The following is a 10,586-nucleotide window of genomic DNA, read 5'->3' as shown; positions in this document are numbered from 1 at the left end:
CTCCTCCTCTTCGCTCCTTGTTTGACTTTTCTACGTGGTGTGTTTGGTTCTAAGAATCCACTACTTTCTGCACCAGCCCCCCTCCGCCCCGAAAAATACTGGCAGACCCCAATAATTTCGAGGAAAGTCAGGAAGTCAATCCACGGAGCCCTGTGCAAAATAACTCCCGTTGCTGCCTGCCCCGCTTTTATTCCCAATCTATTTCAAGAGAGCTTTGGAGAGAGAGTCTGGAGGGGGAGGGAGAGAAAAGAATACGGAAAATAAAGCCGGAGGCCGGGGGCTACTACCCGCGCTTGTGCGCGTGTGCCCTGGGTGTGTGGGTGTTTGTGCCTGGGCGTGCGATTTAATGGAGCGCCTCTCTGCCTCTCCAGTGCGGCCAGAGCTCGCTTCGCGCACCCACCCCTGCCGAGGAGCCTACTTGCTGCAGCCCAATGCATTGTGTAAGACGCGACCTGTTATGGCCACCACTACTTCCGGGTTCTAGCATTCTGGTCGGAATCCACCTCTCCGCCTGTGCAACACACACTTTACACACGCACGGGGACTGCAAGCGGGCAGCATCGATCGTGGCTCCTTTAAGACAAACTCAGACAGACATTTTTTTTTAACCCTCCTCCTCTAATCTCCCTCCAGTGCAGCAGTTGCAAAGAGGGAGAGAGAGAGAGGGAGAGAGAGAGGGGGAGAGAGAGAGAAAGAGAGCGAGCGAGAGAAGAGAAAAACTGATTAGGAATTAGGACTGATTCAAGGGAAGCGAGCGCTAGGGCTTTGTGCATTTGAATATTAACATTTGAGGTGTTCTGACCAGAAGAAGACTGAGCGGATGATCATTCATTCACCACGTTGACAACCTCGCCTGTGATTGACAGCCGGAGTGGCAGAAAGCCATGAGATTTGGTAGTTGGGTCTGAGGGGCGCTTTTTTTTTTTTTTAACTGATTTTTTGGGGAGAGAAGATCTGCTTTTTTTTTTGCCCCCGCTGCTGTCTTGGAAACGGAGCGCTTTTATGCTCAGTGACTCGGGAGCTTTGCTTCAGGTCCCATAGACCGAAGATCTGGGACCAGTAGCTCACGTTGCTGGAGACGTTAAGGGATTTTTCGTCGTGCTTTTTATTTTTTTTTCCGGGGGAGTTTACGTATTTGTTTCTTTTCACACTGGCCTTAAAGAGGATATATTAGAAGTTGAAGTAGGAAGGGAGCCAGGGAGGCCGATGGCGCAAAGGGTACGTATTAAAAAACAATTGTGGAACTCAAATGTGAGGTTAAATTGAAACGTGGCTGAAAGACACTGCTAAAAAGTTTCCTTTTTTCTCTGTCTTTTTGAATGAGGCTCCTAAAGCCGTGGCCTAAAGCGAGAGGATTTATTCAATGCATTTGTAGACTTATGTATATTAACATGTAATTGTTAATTCAAGTAATCAAGTTTTCTATATATTCCTAACCAGCAGCTATATAAATAAAAATACAAGCTCGGGCAATCATCTGTTTAAAAAACAAAAACAAACAGCGCTAGATACCTAATGTTATATAGCGTGAGCATTCAAGGAGCAGAAGTTTAAGGCTAGTTTTAAATTAAAATAAGCAGCTAGAAACTTCTGATATGTTATTGATTATGCTCATCTTTAATATCACTGAAAGTATTTAGCATTTTTAAGCAAATAACTTTGTCACAGTACAACGGTTTTGGGGGTCGGAAAGCATTCATCTTTTTAAAGTAATTTTAATGTACATGGTTTTTTATGCAAGGTAATACTTTGTAAGTTTTTCTTAGAAGAGCCCTGCACTAATTGGATACTAAGCACACAACTACTCACTTTAAAAATGCAATACTAATTTCCCCAATATTCCTATTTGAATGGAAATGTAGTGAGAGTAAAGTGAGACAATGACAACCCAACAGAGGTAGTTTCTTAAAAGAAAGGGGGTCTACAAAAAGCCTTCCTTGCATAATTTGTGCCCTGGCCCTCAAAGCCCTGTTTGCAAAAGAAAGTTACTAGGCTGACACATTTTTTCTTTACTCCTTTGGTTCAGGCAAATGTCAGCGTTCTTCCAAACTCTTTTCACACCTCTGGCTTGAAGGGGATGAAAGTGGCAATTCCTCTTTTCTTTGAAAATCATTTCACTCTCGGCGCCTCCAAATCTTGGGAAAAGAATATGCCTGAAATGAAGCAAAGAGGAAAACCTAAATAGCTAAATTTTGCACACAAAAATAATGACAATCTGAAAGTAGTTTTTCTGGAGAAGGAAGATGGGGGGGTTGAATGTGCATTTACTTTTAAATTTGCTTTAAACCTGATGATTAACATTTAGCTCACAGACATCTAGTCTAGGGGGAAAGTTCATAAGAATAGAAAAAATAGAATAACTGCTCCAACTATACATTTTCTTTAACTTGAGGGGAATATTGCCCAATTCTAAATTCAGCCCCGATGTTGAAGAGAAGCTACCCTTCTCTGAGTTTCACTTATAAGGGAGCCAGTTAGTTTTGTATGATTTAGCAGAGTTTGTCTTGGAGAGCAAAGGAAATGCAGTGTCTTGCAGGACTGCCTAACCCCACGCTGGCAGGGAAATAAAATGAGAAGCCTGTCTGAATTCACGTGCTTGGCTTAGCTGTTCCCATCGTAACTTTTTTTTTTTTTTAATTCCCCCTGATGGGAAGGGTCTGTGAAACTAGGCGGGTTTGCTGTACGGTCCTGGCACGTTTTATTATTGTGATTTTGAATTTCCTCCTCCAGAGACGTGCGTGTTTTACCTTCTGCCCTCCGGGAGAATGCCTCCCTTTCTTCCTTCTTTCTTCCTTCCTTTTTTGCCAAAGGATCCTGAATTTCTGGCTAGTTGATAGGGACACAAGTTAGGGCAAGACCATTCCATCTAGCCGAGTCTTACCGAGAATCCTAGAAATTTTACTTCTAAACATATTTTTTTTAATGAGAACTCTCAACTTCAGAGATGCAAGGCCACCGAATTCGGGGTTGAAGGATCCAGCTGGACTGACATTATATAAGCTCCGTGCCCTGCCGTTCCCCCATTTGCCTGCCTGGCCTTCTGAACCTGTTTCTCTCCTGTTTGTCATGCAGTACGACGATCTACCCCATTATGGGGGCATGGATGGAGTAGGCATCCCCTCCACGATGTATGGGGACCCGCACGCGGCCAGGTCCATGCAGCCCGTCCACCACCTGAACCACGGGCCTCCTCTGCACTCGCATCAGTATCCGCACACAGCTCACACCAACGCCATGGCTCCCAGCATGGGTTCCTCCGTCAATGACGCTTTAAAGAGAGATAAAGATGCCATTTATGGGTAGGTACGACGGGCAGGCTAAGCAGTTGAGAGGCGATGCTTTCTCTATTTCCCTTTGCCCTCAGTAAGAGGAAAGCCAGAGCTCTCTGGATTGGAGGTACATTATTCGGTGACTTTTCATTCGCTTTGCATGAAGATTTGGGGGAGGCGGCCTGCCATCCCAGACGCCCCCCCGCCCCCCATCTCCGCACACGCTCCGCGCCAGTCCAGCGCCCCGCTCCGCCGAGGCCATGCCCGCGGAGGGGTCGCCGTGCAGAAGTTGCCAAATGTCCCTCGTCCCCCCAGACCCCGGCTCGGTAGCTCAGCGGGTTGGAGTCCTCACTCGCTTGACTTCGCAGGGAGAGTGTTGGAGGTTTCTAAACGTAGGCGCCTTTGTGTTGGAACGAAACTTTTAGTTTAAAGGAAAATCTTTTAAGCCACTGATTGTTCTGACTTGCTAAGTTTACTCAGCCACCGTATGCTGGCTCTGCCACCGCACAATAAAATCAAGGCAGGCCAGTTGCAGGTCAGGCAAGGGGGAACATGCTTTGCATTTAGGGAGTTTGACCACTGTAGTCAAGGAGAGGGGCTCGCTCTGAATTGTCACAGACCTTAAGAAACTTCTAGCCATTTTAGGACTTTGTGTTCAAAGGCGAAACCTGCAGGATTTAGAAGTAGATGCGGGGTGCTCTCGGGTCGGTGTCGTCTTCCGCTGCAGTTCACACCGTGTTCTCTCGGGCCCTTGGGTTAGACCCTGGACTAGCAAAACCCTCTGAAAGTCACTTGTGCCTACTGTGTGCTGGTGTATTGGGGGACCTCTTTTTACTTTGCAGCCACTTTTATTTTTATTTATTTCTTCTTTTGAAAAAAAAATCAGGCAACACTGACCCTCCCTGGCTGAAAACCCTTTCTGCTTTATCTTCTGGTCCCTTGTGCGATGGGCTTGTTTAAATCCCAGCGTCCTCTCCGCAGTGTCGTTAACTGCAAATCGTTTAGGCTCCGGGGCAGAACATTTGGGGAAGCTTTTTGAAAAGGACCCCAAACTGTTAAATTCCCAGCTGGGCTGTGAGAGCTAATAAAAGACTTGAGACACCTCTTTGGGCATTAGAGGAGGCTTTTTTTTTTTGGATGGGCTGGGATAAGCGACATCTAGGCCCCTCGCAATACTAGCTGCTTTGCCATTACGCAGGAACAAAAATGAAAGGCTTGACCGCAGGAACATTTGAAGGAACTTTCTTTGGGGGTAGGTGGGGACCATCGGCGAAGGGAGGGAGGTGTGCAGGGAGCCAAGGAGGAGCCCTCCTGCTCTCCGAGAGCCGTGGGGTCGGGATCGGGATATTCAGTCCTCTGACAGTCGGTCGCACAACCAGAGAGGTCCTTTCCCCAAGTTAGCTGAGCGCCTGCCACCAAGATCCCCAGAGCCTTGGGCTTCGCGAGACGGCCTTGGAGGAACCCACTTGAAAGAGCTTTCCCACCCCCTGCGCCCTGCGCCTTTCCCCCCCCAACCCCTGCAGGTCCTGGATGTGCAGAGGAGGGACGAGGGCCGGTCGGGGTGGGAAACTTAATTCAAAATGGCTGCTGGAACCGCTTGGGTTTTATTCTTAGCAAATGTTACCAATTTCTCCGGCCAGATATGGTGAACCGATCCTCAGATACGGTCCATGGCTTAGGGCCTCCGACTTCGGGGGCCCAAGGAGGAAGGGGAGGTGAGCAGTCACCTGGGGGCGCGGGGGAAGGGGAACAAGTAGATGACAAAATCAGGGAGGGGGTCCCCGCCTTGAGCTCGTCCTGCTGTTTTTCTTGGGCGCCTTTTTTTCACTGCCGCGGGACTAACCATTGTGTTGTTTGTGACTGTTGTATTTTCTTGCAGACACCCCCTCTTCCCTCTCTTAGCACTGATTTTTGAGAAATGTGAATTAGCTACTTGTACCCCCCGCGAGCCGGGGGTGGCGGGCGGGGACGTCTGCTCGTCAGAGTCATTCAATGAAGATATAGCCGTGTTCGCCAAACAGGTCAGCAAAATCAATGTTTCAAAAGTAAAAGAAAAAAAAAAAAGAAAGAAAGAAAAGAAAAGAACCTCCCTCCCTCCTACCCAGCACATTTGCAAAAGTAACCAGCGAACAGTCCGCCCTAAGCCAGGCCTGTTACATCTTCTCTGAGCTTTTCCTCCTAAATGAGTGTTTTTGCGGACGCCTGAAAATCACCCCAGTTCTTACCCACTCCTGCTACCTAACCCGACGCAGAAAGCTCAGTCTGTAAAATGCAACCCCAAAGCCCACGCGCAGGAGCTGCCTTGGACTTGGCGAGCTGGGCAGCGATCTCTTAGAAGCACAGTTGCTGGGAGAAGTAACCCTGTGCTCTGGGCTTGTTTTCGGATTCTTTGACTCACAGTGAAGGGTTCTCGGTGTCACAGAGCCTCTCCCGGAGGTTACATCCTGCCCCCGACAGTGTAATGAGGCAAGAAACTAGGAAGGCGACCAGATTTCAAATGTTTCTTTCTCCCCCCACCCCTTCTCACTTGTATTTAGATTCGCGCAGAAAAACCTCTATTTTCTTCTAATCCAGAACTGGATAACTTGGTAAGAGCGGACCCCTTACTTCCCTCCTCCCACCTTCCCTCCCCCCCCCAAAAAAAATACCCCTCCTCCCAAGCTTTACTTTGAGAGCCCTGAGGTTTCTAGACCGGTCTTGCCCTATCTGCAAGTGGGCTGCAGAGGTTTCCATCCACTCGCAAGTGGTCCGGGACAAGGTCCCGGGGAAATAAATTCACCTCGAGAGGGGCCGGGCAAGCCGGCGCGGGGAAACGCGAGCTTTGTTTTTTATGACAGCCGGGCAGCGCGGCTCTAATCAGCCCGGGGATTTATCTCCGGGCCTGTCAGCGTGTGTGCTTAAACTTTGCGGACTTCCCAGCCCTCAAAGTCGCGTCATGAGGGCAGCGACCGGGCCAGAGGCCCCAAACCACCAGTTTATCTGAAAGGTGTGCAGAAGGTGGCAGAAAGTTTGCAGTGTGAAAAGTCACAGTCTGGGGACTGTTGGGAATATTTTCCGTGCACTCCTTGCAAGGAAACACCTAGTCGAGGGATGAGGCCCTTTGGGGGTGGGGTAGGGGCGGTGGGGCTGAGAAAGGTGGGGGGAACCATGGGGGAGGAGAAGGTTTATGATCCCCCCTTAGATGCTTGGTTGTTGTTTTAGCTATTTTTTTCTTCTTAAGAAATATAAACCTCTAGATGGTACCCACTCGCTGCTGTTAAGTTTTAGTGTTATTGCCATAAATCAAAATAACCCTATTTGGGGGGCAGGGGGAGGCTGGCGATGTTAGAGCTGCAACAGCCAATTTTCTGCAAACTAGGAATGGGGCGCTCATTCTTTTTGTATCTTTGCAGATGATTCAAGCCATACAAGTATTAAGGTTTCATCTGTTGGAATTAGAGAAGGTAATTTCTCTAGCTTTTTCTCCTTTTGCTTCCCCCTCATGGCCAAACACACAGAGGGGGAGGGTTCAGAATGGCTGAAGTTCAGGCTTCTGAGACATTTGCATAAATGACTTTCTTTCTGGTAATTAGTGTCAAGGCCAATCTTAGCGTCCATTTCTCTTTGCAGTTTAATTACAATTTTAGCCACTAAAACCGGGATCACAAACGCCCTAGCCTTGTATTCTTTCTTAATACCTTGCTGGCTTTGTATAAATAGTTGCAATTCTAGGCATCCCCTTTGATGTTTAGAATGCTGTTGTGAGTTTGCTTGCAGGTTATATACCTCTGTGGTCTCTTCTCTTCTTCCTCCTCCTCTTCTTTGCTACCTCTGAGGGGGAAAAGTTTTGTTTAGTTTTAGTGAGTTTCTGGAAGACAGTCTGAGAGCAGCGGCAGGTCAGACACAGGGGAGAGGCAGAGGGGGAGGAGGCTAAGGAGGCAGGGAGTCTGGAGGAGTGATGGGGGAGGCACTTTAACCGTTTTGCAGAGACAAAGCAGAGTTGATAGTTGTGTCAATTTCTTAAATCTGAGAATCCTGCACACACCCCACCTTCACACTCAAGAAAGGGTGTGGGATAACGTGATTTTGCTAGCTGTTCCATAAATCTCGGCAATAAAAACTTAACGCATTGTAATTCAAACTAACATTAAATTGCAAGCACACTGGGGTTTCTTGTGAATTTTTGCATGTCAGTGATGCCTGGGTCCTGTAAGAGACCACTCCACTTATGCCTAAATATTTTGAAGCATCCTTTTTCCTTTTTTTTAAAAAATCAATTCGATAACTTTTTGTGGCTGTAGGGTTTTCCCCCCATATCATGAGTCTTTTTTTTTTCAAGGAAGCATCATAAAATATGCTTCTTATAGATAGAAACCCTAATGACAAATGTTACAGGGACTTGGGTTTTCAGGTATATATCCTATACCAACACAGTATTGGTCCTTTGGAGATATATATATATATATATATATATATATATATATACATATATATATATATATATAAATTTTTTCTTAGACATGTTGGAAAAGGATTTCTGATAAAGTAACTGGACGAAATTAAATAGTTTACCTTAAATGTCACCCACGCAGGTCACCTCTCTAATGGCCACAGCCCCGGGAGCCGATGAATTTAACACGGGTGTTGAATATGTTGTAGCCTGTGAATCATCTTGTCACTGTCAATTTTCTGCGATATCTCTATTTTGCAAGAAAAGAAAGTTATTCCTAATTCTAGATGCGTCTGAGGGTCTCTGGAGGACAATTGCCCTGTGTTTCCCCTGTTTAGAAGTTTGGATCTCACAAGGGGGGTGGATTGCACTTGTCAATGTCATTTATGAACTCCTGATTATATTTCCATTTTTTAATTTCTGTCATAATGTAGGTACACGAATTATGTGACAATTTCTGCCACCGGTATATTAGCTGTTTGAAAGGGAAAATGCCTATCGATTTGGTGATAGACGATAGAGAAGGAGGATCCAAGTCAGACAGTGAAGATATAACAAGATCCGCAAATCTAACTGACCAGGTATGCGCTTTTCAATTTCAACATCCCTGGGAGAAAAACAAAAAATCTGTATGCATATTGCTTGCTGGGTCACTACCACCTCCTTTTATTATTTGCATATGATTAAGTCCCTTTTAGATACATTTCCATCGAAATGAACATTTTTGAATAATGTGGCTATTATTGCTTCATTAAGGCTGGCTCTGGGATTCGACCTGGAGAGATGAGCTTGTAAAAGCTTTGCCTGCAAACTTGACCTGTTTCTTGTCGGTTTTAATTTTTGTCTTTATTTTATTTACCCTCTATAATAATGGGAGTGTTAACTGCCAGTGACTGCCTCTGATTGTAGGGCTTTGTTCTGGAGCATTTTTTCCCCCTTCTATCTCGAAGAAAAGAAAAGTGTAGGGTCTGCTTATTTCTTATTTTATTAGGAATAAACCCAAGATAGGTGGTCTAAGAGAGACAGGGAGGGTTTGAAATCTAGCAAATGCTGGCTATTTTCTCCCTGTCTATACGGTTCATTAGCCTGTCTTGTCAGTTTTCCTCGGCCGAACGCTTCTAGACCTCACTGAACATTGCTTTGTGCAGTGCTCGCTGCAAGCTCGCCCATTTTATTGTACTGAATAGAAAAAATAAGACCAGGCCGAGGTTATAAAAACAGATAAATATGGACGTTTCTCCTCCTCCTTTCCACTCATCCTCCAGCTGGTACGTGCTCTGGGCCCTCTGGGTTGGCAGCTTTTGGAAGTGTCAGCGACAGGGGCGCCCCGGGACTCCCTCGGTGTGGCGGGTGGAGGACCTCGCGCCGCCCTGCTCTGAACTGCCGGCCTCTGCTTGCCTCTGCTTGCCTCACCCCCTCCTCTCTCGTCCTCCCTCCAGGCCCTTCTTCCGCTGCTTTGCTAAGTGGGGACGACTTTTATTTGGAGTTGCTGGGGGGGAATTTCTCTCTCTCACCCCAACACCGATGTTTGCTCCCAGTCTCTCTCTCTCTCCCCACCCCTCTCTGTCTCCTGTCGCTGTATCTCTGGATTGGTTCAGAGGAGTTGCAAAAATGCACTGAAAGTGAAAACGTGAGGAGTGGGTGAGATGAAACAGGGCTCAGGACAGCGCTCGGTTGCGAATTGTGGCACCGCGTCTAAAGATTTGGGTGGTGGGCCTCCTGTGCCTCTCCACCTATAAGTGAAGGCCCAGAGTTGTTTCTCTTTCTGACTTGGCACGTGAGCCCCGTCCTGGGGGAGAGAGCAGCTTGCCTTTGTTAGGCCAAAGGACAGCCAGTCATGCAGAGTTTTCTTTGCAAGCTCTACCATGATCACGGTTGGCCAGCGGCTGCCTTGCAGACTCCTTGCCGGAATGCCCGACTCCTCGGTCTTGGTGTCATCTTAAAGTTTGCTTCTCTCCATATCACCCCCTAAAAAAAAAAAAAAAAAAAATCCCAGCTTGGATTTCTCTGGGTAACCCCGCGGCAGAGGCTGAATTCCTCCTTTTCCCACGAGGAGTGGAAGGCAGGCAAAACTGAGATTTAAAAGCGCCAACGCGCCGGGTCCTTCCTACTATTTGGCGAGTTGCACACTTTCGGCAGTGTAGACAACACTCGGAACAGGCAGCCTGCGCGATCCTGGAGCGTCCCCACCGAGGTGGGAAACCTGCAGGCGGCTCCGGGTCCCGGCCCCGCCAGCTGCCCGGCCTCCCGCCTGGTTCAGGCCGCCAGGCCTCACCCCAGAGCTGTTAAATGCAGATTCCTCCCAGGAACCCTTGGGTAACTGCTGTTGAATAAAAATTGTAATCCAACAAGCCTAACTAGAAAATGGGATTCTAAAAGCTCCGGAGTGCTGGGTACATAAAGCTATCTGAGCAAATTACAAGAATCGCTTAGGGGCATGAATGAAATCAACACTTTAATTGCCTCCAAAATGAAGATTTATACCCCATTTTCTCATCGAATCATTATTTTATTAAAGTCAAAGATAAAGGACCAGAGTTCGGGGTGTTTTGGGGGGGATACAAAATTGATAAAACATCATTCAGTTCTCCCCCTACTCCTTAGGTAAACTTCTGTTACTCAGTTACCTTTATTTGAGATATGCAGATTCGTAGGCAGTGGTCTTGGATAAAAATTCGCACTTTATTCACCTCCCCACCTATAAAATGAGCAGCGTGCGTCCCGCTCCCGCCGCCTACATGTGGGCTTCGCAGCTCTGGCTGAGCTCATGGCACCGTTGGCCTGTGCGCGTGGGCGCACTCGCGTGACCCCTCGGGCTCACCGAAGTCTCCGCTGGTTGTAGGGCAGCAAACCCCAAGCCTGTGCTTTGGAATTGTCCGCTTCCTTGG

General features: G+C 47.4%; 1 protein-coding gene across 4 annotated transcripts in view; it reads left to right on the top strand.

Moving 5' to 3' along the window:
• Positions 1-501: 501 nt before the first annotated feature.
• Positions 502-10,586, top strand: part of MEIS1 (Meis homeobox 1) — a 139,674-nt gene continuing 129,589 nt past the window's right edge. For all 4 annotated transcript variants that reach the window (XM_081254619.1, XM_081254618.1, XM_081254621.1 and 1 more), the window contains exons 1-6: positions 502-1,218; positions 3,073-3,299; positions 5,149-5,290; positions 5,807-5,857; positions 6,662-6,712; positions 8,133-8,279. In XM_081254619.1, the coding sequence (XP_081110745.1) occupies positions 1,207-1,218; positions 3,073-3,299; positions 5,149-5,290; positions 5,807-5,857; positions 6,662-6,712; positions 8,133-8,279 (630 nt within the window). In that variant the 5' untranslated portion in view covers positions 502-1,206. The remainder of the gene's footprint in view (positions 1,219-3,072; positions 3,300-5,148; positions 5,291-5,806; positions 5,858-6,661; positions 6,713-8,132; positions 8,280-10,586) is intronic.

Source organism: Mesoplodon bidens, assembly GCF_964165515.1.
Source record: "Mesoplodon bidens genome assembly, chromosome: 14".
Taxonomy (NCBI): Eukaryota; Metazoa; Chordata; class Mammalia; order Artiodactyla; family Ziphiidae; genus Mesoplodon; species Mesoplodon bidens.
This window is presented reverse-complemented; position numbering and strand designations above follow the sequence as displayed.